Source organism: Pelophylax lessonae (genome assembly GCF_965119305.1).
Source record: "Pelophylax lessonae genome assembly, chromosome: 6".
NCBI classification, from domain to species: domain Eukaryota; kingdom Metazoa; phylum Chordata; class Amphibia; order Anura; family Ranidae; genus Pelophylax; species Pelophylax lessonae.
Window position 1 is genome coordinate 50,326,682 of NC_138773.1, and position 23,533 is coordinate 50,350,214.

General features: G+C 42.6%; 1 protein-coding gene across 2 annotated transcripts in view; it reads left to right on the plus strand.

Annotated features, from left to right (window-relative positions):
- Positions 1-23,533, plus strand: part of RGS11 (regulator of G protein signaling 11) — a 259,340-nt gene that overhangs the window by 209,366 nt on the left and 26,441 nt on the right. For both annotated transcript variants that reach the window (XM_082260013.1, XM_082260014.1), the window contains exons 15-17: positions 3,019-3,157; positions 11,367-11,449; positions 12,436-12,562. In XM_082260013.1, coding sequence (XP_082116139.1) covers positions 3,019-3,157; positions 11,367-11,449; positions 12,436-12,562 — 349 coding nt within the window. The remainder of the gene's footprint in view (positions 1-3,018; positions 3,158-11,366; positions 11,450-12,435; positions 12,563-23,533) is intronic.

Here is a 23,533-nt window from a genome sequence, read left to right on the forward strand (position 1 = left end):
AAATCAAATCTTTATTCATTTTGGCAATAACATGGTTTGGGTGAATTTCTGCCAGACGCAGGCTGTGTCACACCCATCATGATGTAAAATCCCATCCCCGCTGTGTTTAGCTGGTTAGTGGGCATGGAGGAGGAGAGAGGGAGGGAGTGGGCTGTCAATTACCACTGTGTATACACACCCACATATGTGTATACACACACATATGTGACCCTGTAGTCACACAGGCTGCTCCGATGTGATAGGGAGGAAATGCTCAGCATAGAAACTCACTGAAAACTGAGCATGGGCAGGGATGCCAACACTGCTCTGCAAAATCTCCAACTGTAGTGGGGACATGGACAGAAGGGGGAGATAGAGAACAGCAGGATCAACCAGGTTTTTTGCCGAATACAGAAAACGAATCCCATAGTGACTGAGTATGAACAGAATGTAATACAGCATTAATTGATAGTGTTTAATGATGCGGGTTTAATGACACTTTAAGGCTGAACTCCACGAACAAAAGCTTTCATTTAAATATAATTCCTCAAAAGCCTTAAAGGATATAAATCCACCTTGTGTGACTTTAACCACTTTAAGACCGGAAGGATTTGCCCCCTTAATGTCTAGGCCATATTTTGTGATTCGGCACTGCGTTACTTTAACTGACAATTGCGCGGTTGTGCGACTCTGTACCGAAAGAAATTAATGTCCTTTTTTCCCCACAAATGGAGCTTTCTTTTGGTGGTATTTAATCACCTGTGCAATTTTTATATTTTACGCTATAAACAAAAAAAGAGCGACAATTCTGAAAAAAATAAATAATATTTTTCACATTCTGCTATATGACATTCTCAAAAAAAAAAATAATTAAAAAATCTAAATTTTTTAACATTATAGGCCAATATGTTTTCTGCTACATATTTTTGGTAAAAAAAATTGCAATAAGCGTATTTTGATTGGTTTGCGCAAAAGTTATCCCGTCTACTAACTACGGGAAAGATTGATGTCATTTTTATTGGTTTTTTTTTTTTTACTAGTAATGCCGGCAATCTGCATTTTTTTGCGGGACTGCGACATTGCGGCGGACAGATCGGACCCCTGACTGACATTTTTGACACTTTTGGGGGGACCAGTGACATTATTACAGTAATCGGTGCTAAAAATATGCACTGTTACTGTAATAATGACACTGGCAGGGAAGGGGTTATGGGTGGTTAAGGGGTTAAATTTGAGCCTAGGGGAGTGATTCTAACTGTGGTGGGGGCGGGGCTTCTGAAATGACCATAGAGACCTGTGATCCTATATAGAAGGATCACATGGGCTCTGTGATCATTGCAGGGTGAAGAACGGTTAGCTGTGTTTACAACAGCTGACAGTCCTTCTCTTTCAGCATGAAACAATCGCGGGTGTCAGGTGGCAATCGGACTCGCCTGACACACGCATCAGTTTCCCCTCTGATGAGCGGGGGCGGGAGGGCGCCGGCGGCGGCACGCGCTCGCTCCCTAGCCTCCTGAGAGCGAGCGGCGTATACCTACGTCGCTTTGCCCAGGAGTGGCTGCCTGCCGCAGTATATCGGTGACATCACCTCTGTGCTGTACAGAGAGAGCAAGACTGTGGGAGGGACCCAACAGGCTCCACCCACCACAGGCTAAATACTACAGGATAGGGCACCTTCTGTCTTAGAGTTAGGAGCACAGAGGTGTCACCTCCCCCGCCCTTAGCCTACTGATTTGAAAATTAGGGGAACACAAAACACTCCTATAATTGGGCTCTGCCGAGTTTGAAATCTACCTATACGGTGGAGGATATATCTGCACGTGTGACCATAACGGCATATTACTGCACAGGGAAACTTTAAATTAGCACCTGATTGAACTTTTTCTTTGAACTTTTCAGCTGTTTAAGCATATTTTATATCCTGCCATTGGGATATTATATATATATATTCTGTGCACTTTAATGCTTTTGCACCTTATGGTCTTTTTGAGCGCTGCAACATTTGTATTTATGATTATTTAGTGTATGTATATCTTACACTTTTTTTGCTAGCAGCTATTGGTAGTTTTATATTTAAAGCGCTGATTCACCTTTTTATTTTCACTATTTCACAATACAATCAATTCACTCTGCTCTGTCCTCCTGTTAGCACATGTGGATGCAGCAGACCCTGATTGGCCCCTAGTGCTGCCCCTCCCTCCCACAGTCTGTGATGCTGTACTAGGGACAGCAGAAGGTACTATCAATAAACATTCCAAGTTGCAGGGCTTTTTTTCAGTGGGAACGCGGGGGAACGCAGTTCCGGCACCTCCAGTCTGAATGTATGCAATGGCAAAGGGGTGCTGGGGTCACTGGGGTGAGCTGAATGGCCTTTTGAGGCTGGCTGCTGGGGGATCTATTGTTGCTGGTGGGCATTTTGTTGTGGGGGGGGGGGGCTATTGTTGCAGTGGAGGATTTATTGTTGCTTGGGGGAACTATTGTTGCTGGGGGCTATTGTAGTGGGGGGGGGATCTATTGTTGCAGGGGAGGATTTATTGGGGGGGATTGTTGCAGGGGAGGATTTATTGTTGCTGGGGGGCTATTGTTGTTGGGGGTCTATTGTTGCTGATTGCAGGGGATCTATTTTACTGTTTTTTCTATTGTTGCAGGGGACGATTTATTGTTGCTGGGAGGGGAACTATTGTTGGGGGGATCTATTGTTGCCAATTCCAGGGGATCTTATTTACTGCTTTTCTAGTTATCATTAACAAATTCTATACAAATTACCTAGAACCACAACATAATACTTTTTTCTGTATTCTCTAAAAGGGGGTACTGGGAAGTTGGTAGAGGATAGAAGCAAAGGACAGCGCTCGGAGGAGGGTAGGGGGTGGAGACAAGGGGTGACTCAGAAGAGGGGAGTACCTGCACCTATTCTCTGAGAAAAAAAAGCCCTGCCAAGTTGTATACAAAAATACATGTAACCATTGCAAATCTTTAAATTGCAGAATGTTACTGTAGGTGTTCTCTGAAGTTTTTTCATTGCTCTTTCCCTTACAGGCAGTTTCTGGCTCCTGGAGCGTTGCGCTGGGTAAACATTGACAGCAAGACAATGGAAAAGACACTAGAAGGTATAAAGAACCCACATCGGTATGTGTTTGATGATGCCCAAATGCATATCTACATGTTGATGAAAAAGGTGGGTTCTCACCAGACACTGGCACTGCTACTTCATATCGCAACATTTCCAGCATTCATTTATTCTAGCAAGGCAACGGGCTTTGTGAAAAGACACATAATGAGAATTAAATCTTAATTTAACTACTACTTAACTCTTAGTAGGGTGGCTGCTCTCTAGTGAATGGATAGGCTGCATTCTCATTGATGTTACTGGTCTATAGTACCTCCATTACCTCACTCCCAGTAACAGAATGGAGTTTCGCTGAGCACATAGCGTGCCCAGTGCCTGTTTTTGAACTCTTTCCTTTCCATTCCTAGTAATAAGGCTTTTGATCTCCATATCATTAGTCTGCTCCCAGAGACCAGAGGAGACGAACAGCTAGGGAGGGAGTCAGTGCACCGACCCCCCTTGCTACTGGAGGAACTGTCACCTAACCAGGTTCCACGCCAAACAACTGCCTGCTATAGATGTTCTTCCATGGCAACTATCTCCTCTTCCTTGCCTTGTGAGGTAACCTTCTGTAGTGGTGTTACATATACTCCATAGTGCTGTTATAGAGCCATGTTCTTTGGGGATATGCCAGAATCCAACATGCACCCCCTTGAATAATTTCAGTCCAGGCTCAAAGCTACTGAAACAACTTTAATGAAGGTTCAGCAAAACATGTACAAAATGTAATAACATCCTCGTTCTAACTACACATAACTGTGGCTGCCCCAGGTTACCTGCACAGGTGAAGTTTCTATGGGGAGAATCCATAAATGGCGAGACTTGCACGGAGAAGTCCATGTCCTTGTGATGTCCCGATGACTCAGCGTTTTTGTCCATGTCCTTGTCATGTCCCGATGACAAGCCTCTATATGTGTCCCGTCCTTTCTGTCTTTCTTAATTCCCCAACTCCGAGGATCCGGACCTCTTCCCTTTTGTAATTCACAAGAGGAAGGTTGGACCCCAGAAAAAGCCACTCAGGGAAGGTGGCAAAGACATAGGCCCCTTCCCCTTAGGACACAGGAAAAATTGTTCTTGGATTTTTAAGATACCAATAACTCAATATTTGCAAGAAAACATTTTAAATTCAAAACATTTATTTATTTGGTTAAAAAGTATGGATATGAAAAAAGGATATATATATATATATATATATATATATACACATTGATCGACAGTTGATGGTATTTCTGGGGTGACAATCCCGACATGTTTCGCCAATAAATTTGGCTTCTTCAGGGGATACTTGTTATCACACCTACATAGATAAATAAATCAAAATATAGTCACTGTCGTATATATACAAGATATGTAGTCAGTTTAAATTATCTTAAACATACAAATTGAGGTATATGAACATTCCATTGTTGAGCATTAGGTATGCATTAAAGCGGAATTTCACTTTTGTTGAGAAAAAAACATTCCCCTCGGGGTGATCTCTGTACATTACAAGGATTTTAATAAACTTTGTTGCAGATTCCTACCTTTTGTTATTCTGAAGAAATCATTGTTTGTTCCTCTGTGCCTCTGTGTTGAGTGGGTCTAATGGGAGTGGTTTCATAATTATCTGTCAGCTGTGGCCGCTACAAGGCTCTAACGAGGAAAGCTGCTGGGCCTGCATCTCTTTAGACGTGTTACTATTGGGAGTATCTCACCAAAAATGACATTTATGTTGCAGAGGATGCCAGAAATCTGACTTGTATCTTAGTGCAGACTTCTGGGAAAATTGGTGAGCCAATCACACAAGCAGGGATTTATGTTTCTGGGGTGTGGTCAGTATACATTCTGTGTACAGAACAGCTCCAGGTAGCCATATAGCATTGCATTTTCAGAAAATTACAGTGGCTGCAGATTGAAAAGAAAAGGTCATTTTTAATAACTACAATTGCGAAACAAGTCATATTGTAATTGAATAACGCTATATTATTTTTTCTTTATTTGCTATTTTTTCCCCACAAAAGTGGAGTTACCATTTAATATGATGTAATGATTGATGTCATGTAATAATGCACACCTAATGCTCAGAAATTTGGAATGTTCACATACCTCAATTTGTATGTTTAAGATCATTTAAACTGAATGACTACATATCTTGTATATACAATGATGACTATATTTTGATCTATTTATCAATGTAGGTGTGATAACAAATATTCCCTGAAGAAGCCGAATTTATTGGCGAAACATGTCAGGATTGTCACCCCAGAAATACCATAAACTGTTGATTATGTTTATCATTCTCCCAAATTTTTTTGATGGAGCAATTTTAACATGTATTGATGTTTATATGTGTATATATATATTCTTTTTTCATATCCATACTTTTTAACCAATTAAATTAAAATTTATGAATTTTAATGTTTTCTTGCAAATATTGAGTTATTGGCACCTTAAAAATGCCAGAGCAATTTTTCCTGTGTCCTAGGGAAAGGGGTTCATGTTTTTGCCACCTTCCCTGAGTGTGTTCGCTGGCTTTTTCTGGGGTCCAACCTTCCTCTCGTGAATTATAAAAGGGCACCTTAAAAATCCCAACTCCTGGTGTAAGCAATTTCTCCTGTGTCCTATTTCTAACTAATGGGATGTGGTGCCTGTGAGCTTTCCACTGAAACTTCTTTTCCTGTGCCATGAACCCCTTCTCCTTGACCCGGGCAGCCAAGTGCTAACTAAACATACAGTAGGCCACCTGCCTACATATGCAAATGTAGACTTTTTGTCAAAAGTCAGCAGCTCCTATCTCCACCCCAAACACCCCCAGCCATTTGCAGAGAGCAGTGGCAGTTAGCTATCACAGCATGGGAAGAGATGTCCTTGATGTGATTGAAGATAGGGCTTTACCAACAGGGAAATAACATGGTCTCTAGAGAGAGGCTGGAGCAGAGTTTTATTCACAGATTAAGCAGAGATAAAAGCTGCATTATTCATATTTCTGTAAACAATGGCAAAGATAAGTGTTGCATTAATTACCCTCTCACATTCGTCATACCTGTACCATAGTTAATTAAATGAAGGTGGTGGCTCAGCTGTGCTTAATTAGAATCTGTGTAGTTTACATATCTCAGTAATTAAAGGAATGTACTGGCAATCCCTTTGATGCACATTTTATTGTGCCACTAAGGGGCAGTAAGCGGCTTGGAGGGGTTATAGGCTCCCCTCTTAGCAGGAGCTCTCCATCCTAAATCTGTTGATTGGTCACATATAGCAAAGGCCGCTCAAGTATCTACAGAAAGTGTATTTTCTGATTAGCTTTTGTGCAGTCTATTTTCCTCTTGTTTGTCGGAGCCTGAAAATCACTGATGAAAATGAAGTGCTCGATGTAGACAGGCAGCGCACCTGTTCCTGAATTTTGTATACACTTATAATTATTGTAATCGGCCTCATCATGCACTGATTGTGTGTTTTTGCAAAGCTTTCATTATTTCCTGCGTTGACGTTGACTTGATTACTTTTTTTTAAGGAGAAATATTTTTGATTGCTTGTCGAATGAAAGATCAAGATACAAACAGAATTTTTTTTTTCCCAGTGGGTTAAAGCAGTGGGGGAGATAGCAAGGAAAAATGTTCATGTTGTCATATGCTTAATTTAGAATTAAAGGACACAATGCAAAATTTAACCAGGCCATTCTTACTAATCTCCTAACCTAATTTAGCCCAGACAAGCCCTACCCAGAGATTAGTTAGTCTCTAGTCTGGCTGCGGTGGTCTTCTCTGGCGTTTACCCACCCCTGACCTGAAATCTTTTCTGCTGTTACCTACGACTTGGCAGTGAGTCCCCACACATTTTAATGGGTATGTACTCTCAGAAATTGTAGTGTAGGGCATGGCTGGATTAAAGTCCATGGGAATGGGTGGACATGTTCCTTGGCCCTTGTATCTTAGGTGTGGGTCAGATGGGTCACATGGACTGGATACAGGTTAATTCTATCTAACTGCACATTGATATACACTGAATAAATACTTGTTATGGCCAATGTAGGCTATTTTTTCTGCAGGGGCCTAGCTCCTGATTAAAGGGTCCCAAATTCTCACTAGGTCTCCCATGCTTATCATTGTCTTCCCCTGTACAGGCAGGGTCAGAATACTTTTTGTAGGGTTGGCCAATTGTACAGCTACATGAGGGCCTTTTGGGACATAGGGGCCCATTTAGGGGTCATGTGGATCTAGTAACAGTTGAATATGTAGTACTTCTCTGACACCTCAAAGGCAGGATAGAACCTCCAGAAGCAGGGGCGGACTAGTCTATTGATAAAATGGAGGGACCAGAAAAGGATATTGAGCACCAGTCACTTTTGTCTTTTTTTGTTGCAGAACTTAAGGAGGTGAGGGTTAGAAGTCCCAGATACCGCAGCAGATCATGTACAGAATTTCCAGATCCAGAGCAATGTCCAGCTTCACAGTGTCAGAAGCTTAAAGCTGACCCGGCAACACTGTAAGCATGTTCCCAAATGTCAATGCATCCTCCAAGTGAGTCACCAGGAACTTCTGAGAGACCAGACTTCTTTCTGGCTCTCTGCAACAAAGGGCTTCCCCTGGGTCTCCTCCTTGGCCCAGTTTTCACCAGATTAGGCAGGACAGCTTCAGGAATACTTCAGCACACGTTAGGCCCAGAACCTGGCTTTTGGGCCTAACAGCTGAGCTCCATCCAGCAGCACCTCCTCTGGCCTCAGACCACAGCCTGAGGCAAGAGAGACAACACATGGCCTGCCCCAAATTATATATATATATATATATATATATATATATATATATATATATATATATATATATATATATATATATATATATATAGAGTCACAAGCCAACTGAGGCTTAGGGAAAAACCAAATGGAAAAATTAAAAAATCAGTCTGAGATAACTACAGCTCAGTCAAAAACGATATCAAGATAGTAGCCCCTGTTTAGGACAATGTTTTTACTTGGCTATTAGTTCAATAAGTGGGCCAAAAAATGGTATATTGTGTCTGTCCGCCACTGTATTTTGAGAAGGGTAAACAGCGTGTAGGCAGGTGCAATCTGCTTTCTCCACTGCAGGCCACATTCAACTGCAGTGGCATTGCAGAGGGAGAGGAAGTCAAGAGGAACTTGGTTCCTCTATGGTTTCCTGGGTCACAGGGGGCAGCTATCCGAATGAATGCTGGTGACTCTACTTGGCTATCTTAGATCAGGCACAGTCTATTTCAGAAACAGTACAAACAAATGGCAACCCCCAACCAATAATTGGTCTTTGCAGCAAGGAGCATGTTAAAACCAGGGGTTTAGTTTGCACATATTTGCAAATATACGCTTCAGCTGTAGGGCCACTTCTGGGCACGCTAATGTACTGTAGTCCTAACTCATACAACTGTTAGGACAGTTCAGTTTGTTTCAGGCTGGTTGGTAAGTGGGCTGGGAATTTTCCTTTGTTGTTTGTTGACAAGATTCTATTTCAGACCCTGACTCCTGGGCTTCGTGTGCATTTCGCGTTTGGCTAGAAAAGGGACAGGTCACCTGTCTAGCAGGTAAAGTGCTCAGCGTCAAAGAGAGGTTCCTGAGGAGTAGGAAAAGTGCAGGGACATGCCATCCTTTTTGAAAGCCTCCCCACTTCGGTACAGACCAGCCAGGCCGCATTCCATCCCTTGAGACAGATGCTGTACTGATGCCTACTTCTACTACACTACTCACTGTTTTATGCTGTGAGTGCTCCTGGTTGGGCTGCCTTCCCACCGGGTCTGTTCTGTTATGCCGAACTTCAGTTACAATATATTTCTGTTTCTCCGCACTTGGACTCTTGAGTGTTTTTCTGCCGCTGCACCACGTTGCACCCACCCATAAACAGAGGAGGTCACTGCTGTTAGGCAGAGAGGTAAGTAAGCATCTGAATGGCAAGTGTCTGGGTCGGATTAGGTTAGGGTTCTAGGGAGGGTAGGGCTGCTGGGTTTTTCTATAGAAGGATGTCCTTTAAACCTGCAGTAGTAAATGACAGTGGGAATCTGGTTGTTATTGGCAATGTAGACTGTTTTCTCTTTATTGGCTTAGCTCTTGAAGGCTCTTTAAAGGCTCGAAATTCTCACTGGGCACCCATTGCTGGCCTTGTCTCCCACTTTAAAGGCCCAATGCAAACTTACCAAACAGAGGACTTTTATTGGGTGATGGAGCTGTGCAGAGTTCACCAGGCACAGAGGTCCCCTGTCCCCCGATGATTGTAAGTCTTCTTCCTGGTGAGCCCAGGGTCAGTAAGAATGTGAAGATGAAACAAGAGCTAGCTCCAACCCCAACTCACCAACATACAGTGGGTAAGGCTTTGAACTTCGCTTGGGTTTGTGTTTCTGTCTGTGTCCCCAGTGGGGAGATTTCATTGCACTTCTTATTCAATGACCACCCAGGAAGTAGGGAGAATCCCCGCAAAAAGCATAAAAACTGAACTGGATTGCTAACATGTCCCCACTCTAATTAGGAAGAGTGCTTGTATTGTCTTGTGTTCCTATTGGAAAAATACTCTTTACTTTCTGTCCTGGTGACTCCACAGGAAATTAAAAAAGGTCTCCTTAATGCAGGGGTCTTCAAACTATGGCCCTCCAGTTGTTCAGGAACTACAATTCCCATCATGCCTAGTCATGTCTGTGAATGTCAGAGTTTTACAATGCCTCATGGAATGTGTAGTTCCGCAACAGCTGGAGGGCCATAGTTTGAGGACCCCTGCCTTAATGGGTCAAAGAAAGCAATAAAGACAAAACAGATTGTTTTAATCCTTCTCAGTCCATTTCAAGCTAACAAAGCTGATTTGACTAAAGTTGGACTTGCTTATTTAATTTCTATGTATAATTTGTATTTTTATGTGAGCATGGGAGAAGCCACATTTGCTCATTAAATATGCATGCTGTACTTCCTGGGTTAAAAGTACTGCACAGCAATTGTACAGTATTGTTCACCCTTTTTAGCACACATCTATCACTCTGCTCTGAGTGGTTGAAAATAATTTATTCTCTTGTCTCTGGAGTCTTTCTGAGTCCAATTATGGTAAATATGTAGTAGCAGTGGACCAAGGAGAATTAAAACTGATTTTTATGATTGAAGAGGTAACTCTATTTAAAGGAGATTAACCTGCCATTAAAATACTAAGTATGGGGATCTGGTTCTGGTTCTGGGCTGCTGCCTCATTGGCCATGGTAGATGAATCATTAATCATATGAATTATTATTTGGTGTTGGTTAGGAGTGCCTAGTACAACTGTTCATCTTGCTTGATTTCTTTAAAATATGTATTGTTTAAGAACATCAAGATAGCCAGCACGTTTCAGGGAAAAGCTTCCCCTTCTTCATGGTTTGAACATATAGCTCTTAGGGCAATCTGGTTGCAGTTCACTAGAAAGCCTGGGTAAAGCAGAACCAAAGGAAACATTTTTTTTTTTGGATAGTGTAAGGGAAGGTGTCCCATTAGGGAGATTTCCCTTCATGTCACATCACATAGCCACAACAGGAAGTGAGGGAAATCCCTGGTAGTCACCAGAGTTGCCAGAATTAGCATCCCTTTGAGAAGACTTCACCTCTATTCCTGTTTTGGTGAAAAAAAAAAAAATTAGGGATTTTCTTTCTCTTTTATTATCGTTGATAACATTTACCAGGAAAGAGGATGAATCTCTATACAAGGGCACAGACAGCAAAAAAAACCTGGCTGGTGTTCTAATGACTCTCTCCACTCTATCCAAAACTAAAAATAACAAATTGCTTTTATTTAGTTATACAGTACTTTTTTCTTTTTACATTTATTTAAAGCATATCTTTGCTTTCCTGAAAACAAATACCGCAAATAAAAAAAATGATATCGCATATACAACTGCTATACAAGCTATATTGTAATTTAATGTTATTAAAAATTACCTTTCAATTTCAATCTGTAGCCACTGTTATTTGCTGTAAAATTGTTGCTTTTTAATTTTTTTAACAGTTTTAGGTAAGGTATTTTTTAGGTATACTGTAAGGCTAAATTGGGCTGAATAGTCAGCATATCCTTATCTGGTACACAGAAAAGTCTCTATAGGGAGATATTCCAAGGGTGTGCATAAATTGTAGTCACATACGAAAAAAAGAAATGTGAAAGTGAAACAAATTTAATTTGGTTAAGTGTTACATTTAAAAAGTCGCTTTACTTCAATGAGCCAGAACAATGTCAACTATAGGAAAATACAAGTGAGATAATGATACAACGTGTCTTTATTTTATTTTTATTTTTTTTATAATTTATTAATTAAATTATTTTTCTTTTCAGGATTCATTTCCCAGATATTTGAAATCTGAAATGTACAAGAATCTGCTCGGTCAAGCTTTTATCCCACCAGAAACGAAAAAAGGGTTTGAAAACTGTTTTTAATTATTATCATTGTAAGGCTGACGACACTTGGGGGAAGATCGTTAACTTGCCACTTATCCTGGTTCTGTGGGGTCGCTCCCTTGCTAGCTAAGAGAATGGGACATTTCTCCCATGCCAGTGAGGGAGATTCTGTAGGGATCCACGCCAGCAAGGTAGCAATTCCATAGAGTTAAGCGGAAAACTCTTCTATGGGATTCACCCAGGTGACATTGGCTTTTTTCTTCATTTGTATAGTGGGAACATATAGTCTAGCTTTTAAAGCAGAACTAATGCCAGCCAATAAAAACAAGATAGTTAGATCATTAAAAGTTAAACAAAACAAACTGTTTCTGCAATATTCAGCCTAAATACAGAGATTCCCCCCCACCCCCTGCAGTATTTTTTTGCCACAAAGTGGCTAGCATCATTCAAACTACTTCCTCTGAGCACAGGTCATCCCGGACGAACCCCCAACCTGTGACTGGACAGTGAAAGGAGAAGCAGCACAGCATCAGGCTCATCCCTTGGCTTTCTTCTCCTAGCAGCATTCTTCTTGTTAGCATATGTACCAATTGGCTTCTTGTGCTGCTTCCTCCTCTTACACTCCAGCCCCTGGAGTGCGGAAGGGTGATAACCTTTGTCAGGTTTTTTTTGCCACCTTTGTCCCCATTGGAAGAGTTGTTCTCACTTCCTGTCCCAATGACTCCATGTCATACCCTGACACAAAGGGTGTCACCAGGACAAGACATTGTGGAAAAGCTCCCAAGTGGAAACATAGACAGCATTAGAAACATGATAGAAGTTCTAGTTCTTCACTAGTAATACAGCTTCCAGCAACCAATCTTTCATCCTGGTAATCTGTGTTTATCAATGGGTCTACTAAAAGTCCTGTGGACTGATGATGATGACACCTTTCTCAGATGGTATTTGAGTTATGCACGGGTGCTTTACATGTGTCATATCTTTTACACTATTGTTATTGTTGCAGTGTGTTTCCATTCATGAGAAGACAGCGTCACTCCAGTCCCAGCCCGGCCTTCCTATTCCCACCAGGAGACCAAGATCCAAAGTCGGATGGGGACAGCAAGGTGAACTCACCGGCAGCCATCTCACAGGTGTGGATTACCACAGTCATGTGTTTGTTTTACCATTTGTTATGGATCCAAGGGGTCCTTTATGACATTTAGCGATTAGGAAAATGCAGGTGGTGCCCCATTTCTAATAATTGTGCCTCCTGAACACCTAATCTCTACCAACCCCCAGTCCTGGGTGTTCCTGCAGGTCATGAAAGCAGCACAATACTGCATCACTGTGTTTGTTCTTTAATGCCATGGCTACAGGAGACATCTGAGTGAACATAAAATAAGGTGAGAAGCTTTGTATTACCCCCAGAGGCTCTGGCTCTGTCAGGCTCTCTCAGAAGCAACATTCTTAAGTAACTTTTGTGCAGAAAAAAACATTCCCCTCTGTGTGATCCTTGTACAGTGCAAGGATTTAACAAACTTTGTTGCAGATTCCTACCTTTTTTATTCTTAATGAATAGCTGTGTGTTTGTCTGTGTCCATGTGCAAAGTAAATTTGTATGGGAGTGTTTTTTTTTTTTTTTTTTTTTCAATCAGTTGCTGCACCTGCAGGGCTTTAATGAGGAAAGTGGCATGGTCTGCATCCATTTAAATGTGATTTTTTTTTTCTTTGGAAGTATCACACCAAAAATGACATTTATGTTGCAGGGGATGCCAGAAATCTGATTTGTATCATAGTGCAGACTTCTGGGAAAATCAGTGAGCTAATCACACAAGCAGGAAAAGACATTTTCAGGAGGTGTTCTGTACACAGTGTATAGAACACCTCCAGGCAGCCATATTGCATTTTACAGAAAATTACAGCACTGTGGATTAAAAAGGAAAGGTAATTTTTATTAACATTAAATTCCAATAGGACTTGTGTCCCAATTGTATACGCTATATTTTTTTGTTTTTTGTACTATGCTATTTTTTTGGTCCACGAAAGTGAAGATACTATTTAATGCTGAAGTTAAATCTGCTCATATTTTGCCTTCCCTGGGTCACCCTAGACATCCCATGGTGGCCATACACATTGTCAAAATAAAACGTTGGAATCAAAAAAATGATCAAATAGCTTCTACCGGAATCAAAAAACAATCAAATAGCTTCTACCTTCTCATCCAACATATTTAGACTTGCTTTGGGTCTGATTAGATTAAACCGAATCGGTCCGCCAAGGTGAAAAATTATCAAACAATTGCATCAGTCGGCAGCCCCGAGGTGATTTGGTCACATATTCGATCATATTTAATATAATTGAATTGTGAAGTTGCCTGGTGGAAACTGAGATACAGGGGATAACTTACAATATTATCTTCCAGTTATTGATGAAATTCCACTTCCCTGTGTGTGTTTTATACTGATTGTGTAGCTGACTATTATTTCTATCATAAGAGATCGATCAAAAAACTGACAAGTTCATTGGAAGATAGTATGCACCGGATCCTTCCTCTCTAGGTCTACTCCTCTAACCCGATTCACCCATTGGAGAGAAGATTATGCCCCGGTGGGGGAAATGCTTTAGAGGAGCGGAGCTAGGGTGGGAGGATGCAGAATGTGCCATTTATCAATAAACTTGTCAGATTTTTGGGACATCGTTGAAGTGCAGCCTCTTCCTTTACAGTTGATCATCAAAGTGTCTCAAACAGGAACTATGTAGCAGCCATTTAGGTGCTTATTTTTGTTATATTAATACAGTGGATTCCAAACTGCTTTCATTTGCCTGCCCTTGGGATACTATTCTTCCTACTGATATGAGGCACTATTCCTCACACTGCCACCAATGATGGGGCACTATTCCTCACACTGACACCAACATAGTGGTACCATTGCTTCCGCGGACACCAACAATGGGGCACTATTCCTCACACTGAAATCAACATAGTGGTACCATTGCTTCCACTGACACCAACAATGAGGCACTATTCCTCACACTGACACCAACATAGTGAGGCCATTGCTTCCACTGACACCAACAATGAGGTACTATTCCTCCCACTCATACCAACAATGGGCCATTACTCCTCCCACTATTAGCAAAAAGCAATGATGGGGCATTATTCCTCTCACCGATGCCAACGATGGGGCACTATTCTTCCTACTAATACCAATGTTCCTCCCACTAATATCAATGATGAGGCATTATTCCTTCCACTGATGCTAATGATAGGGTATTATACTTCCCATTGATACCAATGATGGGGTACTATTCCTCCCACAAATACCAATAATGGGGCATTTTTACTCTAATTGATACCAATGATGGGGCACTATTCCTCCCACTCATACCAACAACAGGGTTCTTTTCCCTCCACCGATACCAATAATGGGGCATTATTCCTCCCACTTATCCAATGATGAGATTTTTTTCTTCCCTGGTGTACCAACAATTGGATACTATTCCTCTGACTGATACCAACATTGGGGCACTATTCCTGTCACTGACACCAATGATGGGGCACTATTGCTCCCACTGACACCAATGATGGGGCACCATTCCTCCTATTAACACCAATGATGGGGCACTTTTCCTTTCACTGATACCAATGATGGGGCACTATTCCTCCCATTGACACCAATGAAGGGGCACTATTGCTTCCACTGACACCAATGATAGGGCACTATTCCTTCCACTGATACCGATGGGGCACTATTCCTCCTATTGAGACCAATGATGGATCACTATTCTTCCCACTGACACCAATGATGGGGCACTATTCCATCCACTGACACCAGTGATAGGGCACTATTCCTTCCACTGATAGGACAATATTTCTTCCACTGATACCGATGGGGCACTATTCCTCCTTTTGAGACCAATGATGGGGCACTATTCCTCCCATTGAGACCAATGAAGGGTCACTATTCCTCCCACTGACACCAATGATGAGGCACCATTCCTCCTATTAACACCAATAATGGGGCACTTTTCCTTCTACTGATACCAATGATGGGGCACTATTCCTCCCATTGACACCAATGAAGGGACACTATTGCTTCCACTGACACCAATGGTGGGGCACTATTTCTACCATTGACCCTAATGATGGGGCACTATTCCTCCCACTGACACCAAAGATGGGGCACTATTCCTCCCACTGACACCAATGATGGGGCAACTATTCCTCCCACTGATACCAACGATGGGGCACTATTCCTCCCACAGATATAAACAATTGAGTTTGATTCTTCCCACTGACACCAACTATCCTACCTACTCCTACTGACCAAGGGCACTTTGTAATTTATTTACTCCCACTGACCACCAAGCCGGGTACATTTTCTACTCCTGCAGTCCGGCCCCCTAAAGTCTAAAGGACAGCAAAAACTGATCCATTGTTTGGAAAGTTTAGGGACCCCTATTCTAATAAATAGTTATAGCGCAGATAAAAATCCCTTTAACAATCTACAAATAAAACAAATAGCTTTTTTTTTTTGATGGGCAGTAATTTCTGCAAATCATCTGGAATGTACATCTAAGAGGCTAAAGTGAACTCTTTATAAATTTAAATTTAGGGTGTCTCATGTTTATTTGTTCATCCAAAAATAACCTGAATGTTTATATTCAGATCTTTGATCAAGTACTTGTGTCATATCTTGAAAAAAGTGTTTTAGGAATGTTTTCATTACTGAGGATTTATACAGCGCTATGATTTGCTGCAGCACTTTACAAATGAAAGTAGGTCAAACCCTAAGCGCATGACATTTGTTTTGCTAAAACACTATCACAAACAAGTGCTTATTTTTTTATAATATAATACAGTTTTCAACTATATATTATATTCACAAATAGCCCCATAAAACCCAGGACGGGCTAAGATGCTGATCTTGTTCTGCTCTGTAAAGTCCTAGACTGGCCCATCCCCTCCAACCTTCTATAATTCCCTAATTGGTTCCTAACCAAATCAGCTCTGGAAGATTTACCCCCATGCAGCCCATTTTTTGCTATACGGCGCTGCGCTAATTTAAGTGTCAATTGTGAAGCCATGCAATGCTGTACACAAACAAAATTTATATATTTTTTTCCCCCAAATAGAGCTTTCTTTTGGTGGTGATTGATCACCACTGAGTTTTTATTTTTGCGCTATAAAAGAAAAAATATCGAACATTTTGGAAAAAACCCAATATTTTTTAGTTTTTACTATAAAACATATCCCTTTAAAAAATAAAATGTATTCATAAATTTAGGCCAAAACGTATATTGATACATGTCTTTGGTAAAATGAATAGATAATTATATATTAGTTCTAGAGACAACTAACCACAATCGCATCCATAAATGAATTAAAAAAAACATAAAAAGATGGAGAAAGCACAGGAGGTCCTGGTTAGACCTTTCTATAGTTTACTCCAAATTACCGGAACTTTAAAGGATTTGGAGTTGTCATAAATTAATGAACACAAAGATGTATATAAAAAACAGAATTTTATTCATGATACAAAGTTAAAAAATTATCCCATATAGAAAAAGATAAAAACAATCGATTAGCATCAATACAAACTAGATTTTTGATCTGTGGAGAAATATGATATGCCAGTTCAACGCGTTTCGCAAAACAGATTATTCTTCGATTGCTTCATCAGGAACCATTGATTTGGCTATATTGTTTCTACAGACTTAAAGCGGAGTTCCAGCCATTTCACTCACCTGTCCAACGGTCCAGCGATGCGGCCGCCCGAAGCCTCGATCCTCTCCCTCTGGTCTCGGCGGCGCGGGCATCACTGCTGTGGGCACCCGGCTGTGACAGTTTGCGGCTTCACAGCCGGGTACCCACTGTGCATGCGCGAGTCGCGCTGCGCGTCTTGATTGGCCGGCAATCTTCTGGGACCTCTGACATGTCCCAGAAGATTGCAGGGAGGGAGGGGGAGAGGAGAACTCCGGCGCTCCGCGGCGCTCCGAGTGGAAGTGGGAGCGGTAACTGTCAAAACTAGGTACCCGCTCTCCCCCCAAAAAAATGACATGCCAAATGTGGCATGTCAGGGGGTTAGAATACCTAAAGCGGAAGTTCCACTTTTGGGTGGAACTCCGCTTTAAAGAGAATACATCATAAGCAAACATATATCAATAATATATAAATATCATATCATAGAACAACAATATTCGTTTGTGAGGAAAGACAACTATAAACATGCTCACCATTGTATATCAAAGTTTTTCATGTCTGATCTGCAAGTCCTTGCCGGAATATGAGTGAGACTTTGTCATTTGACTTTGATAAAAAAAAAAAAAAATCCCGAAAATTGTCTACAGTAATAATTGGTTTGTGTAAATGTTATCGCCAATAAACGGCATATATACTGGAATTTGTTTACATTTATTGCTATTATTGGTGGAGATCAGAGACTTATAGTGGGACTGTGATGTGCAATGGGCAAACTGGCACTACCCAACACTGGGTGGGAACTGACTAACTGCCACTGACATTAGTGACACTAATACAAAGCTAATGCTAAGCTATGCTAGGCTAAAAAATGCACTATCACTGTACTAATGACACTGGGCAGGAAGGGGTTAACATCTGGGGCAATCAAAAGGTTAACTATGTGCCTAGCCAGTGTTTATGTGTTTACTGTGAGGTGCTTTTACTTAGGGATGTGACGGTTTTTACTGGTGATTGGATGTAAGGGAGCCAATGAGTGTGCAGCCAGATGGGCGGGCATGCCCCCGCCTATCTGGAAAAGCAGGTTCACGTATATACGTGATTCTACGCAGCCGGCCCACACTGTAGCAGTAAAGATAGAGTGTAGATGGATTAGAACACCTCTCAGGTTTTCATTGCTGTCTGTGCTCCCGTAAGGGAAATTCACCCTCTCTATTTGTCCTGTTTACCATAATCCATGAGAGAGAAAGTGAAAGAAAATCACCAGAACAGGAATAGATGGAGAAACCTTCCAATGGGGACACTAATGCTGGTGACAATGGGGGATTTAGCCAGCAAGTGACCTCAGTCCCCCCAAAATGGAACTAAGCTGAGTAATTATAGACTGTCCCATTTGAAAGGTCACCTTGCATAAGGTTCATAGGTGCTGAGTAGTTTCATATTTCATTGTGTTTTCTGTCAGGTTGGGAAGTGGCACATAATGCACTTGCTGCTAGATTCTCAGGATCATTCAGGTGCCAGGATTTGCCCTTCCATGGAGAAGGGTTGTGACCTTATGCCTTGTAGCACCATGACAACTAGTCTTCTGAAACGAGGTTGGGATTCATTCAGTAGGGTGAGCACCTTCTAACAACAAGGAATTGGAGTGCTGGAATTTAGCCAGTTTTAGTGAGAAGGAAGGTGTTGTAGCCTGCTTGAGTTGTCGTGGTGAGCAACTGAATTTTGAGCTTTATTGGGTACCCTGGCTGTCCCGGGTGTCCCATGGACAGGAAAGAATGTGTCTGCAGCTCCAGTACAACCCCAAGTTGTACCTTCCATCTGTGACTACTCATGGGCGGAAAAGTAAAAAACAGAAACTCCAGAATAGCTCTGATTAGAGCTTCCACAGCCAACTCCTCCACAGAACACGAGGATAGGATGACCTTCATGTACAGTAGCTTTGATCTCATTTTCTATTCCAGTCTTTTTCAACCTTTTTACCTTTTTAGAACCTTTGAAATAATTTTTAGGTCTTAGGGAACCCCTGCTAAAATGAATTCATCTGAGGTCTTTGGGAATAATGCTTGTTACGTTGATGGTCATTTGAAAGAATGCTCCTTAAATTGTTGGACAGTTGGAGGAATGTTCCTTATAGTGGAGGTCTGTAGGAGTAATGCTCCTTACATTTATGGTCATTGGGAAGAATGCTCCTTACATTTATGGTCATTGGGAAGAATGCTCCTTATATTGGTGGTCAGCCGGAAGATTGCTCCTTACATTTGTGGTCAGTTGGAAGAATGCTCCTTACATTGGTGGTCAATTGGAAGAATGCTTCTTACATTGGTGGTCAGTTGTTAAAACGCTCCTTACATTGGTGGTCGATTGGAAGAATGCTTCTTACATTGGTGGTCAGTTGTAAAAACGCTCCTTACATTTGTGGTCAGTTGGAAGAATGCTCCTTACATTGGTGGTCAATTGGAAGAATGCTCCTTACATTGGTGGTCGATTGGAAGAATGCTTCTTACATTGGTGGTCAGTTGGAAAAACGCTCCTTACATTGGTGGTCAGTTGGAAGAATGCTTCTTACATTGGTAGTCAGTGGGAGGAATGTTCCTTACATTTCGTCTCATTTTCTATTTAAGCCTTCCTCAACCTTTTTACCTCAGAAGAACCTTTGAAATATTTCATAGGTCTTGGGAAACCCCTGCTTAAATTAATTCAGACGAGGTCTTTAGGAAGAAGGCTCCTTACATTGATGGTCAATTGGAAAAATGCTCCTTACATTGGTAGTCAGTGTGAAGAATGCTCCTTACATTGGAGGTCAATAAAATGCTCCTTACATTGGTGGTCAGCGGGAAGAATGCTCCTTACATTGGAGGTCAATAAAATGCTCCTTACATTGGTGGTCAGCGAGAAGAATGCTCCTTACATTGGAGGTCAATTGGAAAAATGCTCCTTAAATAAGTGGTCAGCGGTAAGAATGTTCCTTACATTGGTGGTCAGTTGGAAGAATGCTCCTTACATTGGTGGTCAGTTGGAAGAATGCTCCTTACATTGGTGGTCAGTTGGAAGAATGCTTCTTACATTGGTGGTCAGTTGGAAGAATGCTCCTTACATTGGTGGTTAATTAGAAGAATGCCTCCCCTACCAGCAACTATAGAGATAATTGGTGTCATGCTGCTGGCTATGCCAATTGGCGTTAGACCTAGAACTATGCAGGCACCATCAGATGGGAAGTCAATCAGCTGCAGCTCAAGGTATCTGTAGCAATCTCAGGAGGTACCTTAGGGTTCTAGGAACTCTGGTTGAGAAGGGCTGTCCTAGTCATTGCTACATATAGTAGGTTCTGATATCCACATATAATACATTTGGACCTCTGTTTTTATTTAAATGCAAGAAGCAAGATTTAATGAGGTGGATAGCAGAGCTGATTGCTGGGGAACTTGGTTGTGTGTCCTCGCTGTCCTTCCTATTGCCCTATGTAGTTTTAAATTGAACCTCTGCGCATTTCTCTTTTTACAGAAATAAGTTTTATCTTGTGAGAGTTGAGCCACTTTTTAATGGACAGAATTAATCACCTCCTTCTTCTGCTTCTCCTTCTATAGATTGACTGCACTTCATTTATTCTGCATTGTTAAAGATTAATATCCATGCTTTCAGAATTCAATTACCATTGGCATAGAGATCCCAGTCAATTATCTGCCCTGAATTATTTTTCCCTATGAATATTGTATAAAAGCTGCTCTGCTTGCAAACTCAGTGTCAGGCTGCAGTCTCTGGTGTGACGAATACGTGCCCTTGTCACCTTGTAACAGGGAATGACAAATTAGCACAATTAAAATAGTAATTCAAACACAATACTCCCGATATGAAAGATTGAATATGTGGGTTTTACAGATGACTGCAGAGCTTTATACATACAGTGATCGTTTCATGACAGATTTTGCATTTTTTAAATTATTTGTTGGCTCTGTGGACAAAAAGAAATTTGATTTGCCCCATTATAATGCGTGTTGAAAAAAAAAAAAATCCAATTTGGATTTCATCTATTAAAAAAGTTTTTTTCTCTTTTTATATTAAAGCCCATCTCCGGGCATATGTTGATCTACACACATACACACACACACACACACACACACACACACACACACGCGCGCAGACAGACACAGACACACACACACACGCAGACAGACACAGAGACACACACACACACAGACAGATATACACACACACACAGGCAGGCAGACAGACACACACACGCAGAGACACACACAGAGACAGACACACACAAACACAGAGACACACACACACACAGACAGACAGACACACATAGACACACAAACAGACACAGAGACACACAAACACAGACAGACACACATAGACACACACACTGAGACACACACACACACACACAGACACACACAGACTGCAACACATTCTGTGACTAGAGAAGGTACGAATGTCCCCTTCTCCATCCCAGAATGCAGAGTTGTAACTAGAACCTTCAGAACCCCGGTGCAAGAAACCATGAAGGGCCCCCCAGACCCCTGGCTGGGGCCCTTCCCTTAGCTGCCAACTGTCCCGTTACTCTGCCGGGACTTGTCCCGGCCAGTGGGGGAGGCAGGAGGGGCCGTCTGACCTTTTATTCCCTATTAATTCTCCCTGCGCTCCAGCCGCCATTAACTTTATGGTCAGGATGGCCAGCGTGCACCCTGTGATTGGGCGAACTGTGGCAGAGGCTGGCCTCTGTGCCTGTCCACTAGGTGGCGGTTTGGAGGGTGGACCTGGGGCGCAGAGTAGTGCGCCCTGAGCCCACCCATTGTGTGACAATCGCAAATGAATATTCGCGATTGTCACACGGGTCCTCCTCCTGGCCAATCAGGAAGCCGTTTCCTGATTGGCCGAAAGGCGATATTTGCCTTTGGCCAAGGAGGAGGAGGACTCGGGAGATGCGGAAGACGCCGGGAACTGAGGAGAAGCCGCTGCTGCATCAGGTAAGTGCACGCTGGTCTCTCTGCACGCTGTGCTAACTCTGCATTGAAGGGGGCACGCTGTGGGCGCTCTGCATTGAAGGGGGCATGCTGTGGGCGCTCTGCATTGAAGGGGACAAGCTGTGGGCGCTCTGCATTGAAGTGGGCACGCTGTGGGCGCTCTGCATTGAAGGGGGCAAGCTGTGGGCACTCTGCATTGAAAGGAGGCATGCTGTGGGCGCTCTGCATTGAAAGGGGGCACGCTGTGGGCGCTCTGCATTGAAAGGGGGAACACTGTGGGCGCTCTACATTGAAGGGGGCATGCTGTGGGCGCTCTGCATTGAAGGGGGCACGCTGTGGGCGCTCTGCATTGAAGGGGGCATGCTGTGGGCACTCTGCATTGAAGGGGCATGCTGTGGGCGCTCTGCATTTAAAGGGGCACGCTGTGGGCACTCTGATTTGAAGGGGGCACGCTGTGGGCGCTCTGCATTGAAGTGGGCACGCTGTGGGTGCTCTGCATTGAAAGGGGGCACGCTGTGGGCGCTCTGCATTGAAGAGGGCACGCTGTGGAGCCATCGCGTCCTCTTCTTCATCCTCTTCCATGTCCTCTTCAGTCCCACAATGCACTGCACCGGCCCCGCCGTCACTTCCGGGGCAGGCGCGTCCTCCCTGGACAGCTTCTATGCATGCCGAGAAACTGTTTAGCAGGGAATGACGCGCCTCCACCGGAAGTGACGAGCGGGGCCGGTGCAGGCGCATTGATTCCTTGGAGTGATGATTTCCAGCTCCCAGGAATCAATGCAAGCAGGACGAGATGGCGCGGGCCGCAGAGGGAGTGTAACGGCACCCCGGACACAAAAGGGTTAAAACCGTTTAGGAGATCTTCCCCTTCTAGAGCTACAGGCACTGCTACTTGCAGGACACCAAACTCCCGAACTGGAAACCAAGGAATGATGCAAACAGTGTAGCTGGAACCTTATGAATGCTGCATACAGCTGAATAGGAAAAACCATATGAAGGGTTTACACTCCTAGCAGTCAAACTGGAACAGCATACAATAAATCCCCCCAATAATGAGACAAAGCTCCGAGTTGAGGGTAAAACAGGAACAACATTTATTGGAAGAACACAGCACACTTTTATACAGAATTTGGAACATCCTTCCCCCAACAACCGCTTTCCCATTGTTCAATTGCACAGTACCTGCAGTTCCCCATAAGGTCCTCTCCAGCCATGCAAATGAGGGCTTGAAAACGAGTCAGCAGTGATTGGTCAGATAGCTTGACCAGAAGGACTACCATGTGCAAGGGAACAGAAGCCCCCAGGGGGTAATCAATGTACACAATAGCCAGACACAGAACAATGGTTCCCTAACGAGCCCTCAATACACATTACTCTGAGTGTCAATACATCTCTTTGCAGACAGCAGGCAAGTTCATTAGCACACCCAACAATAGGTAAATGGAGAGCCA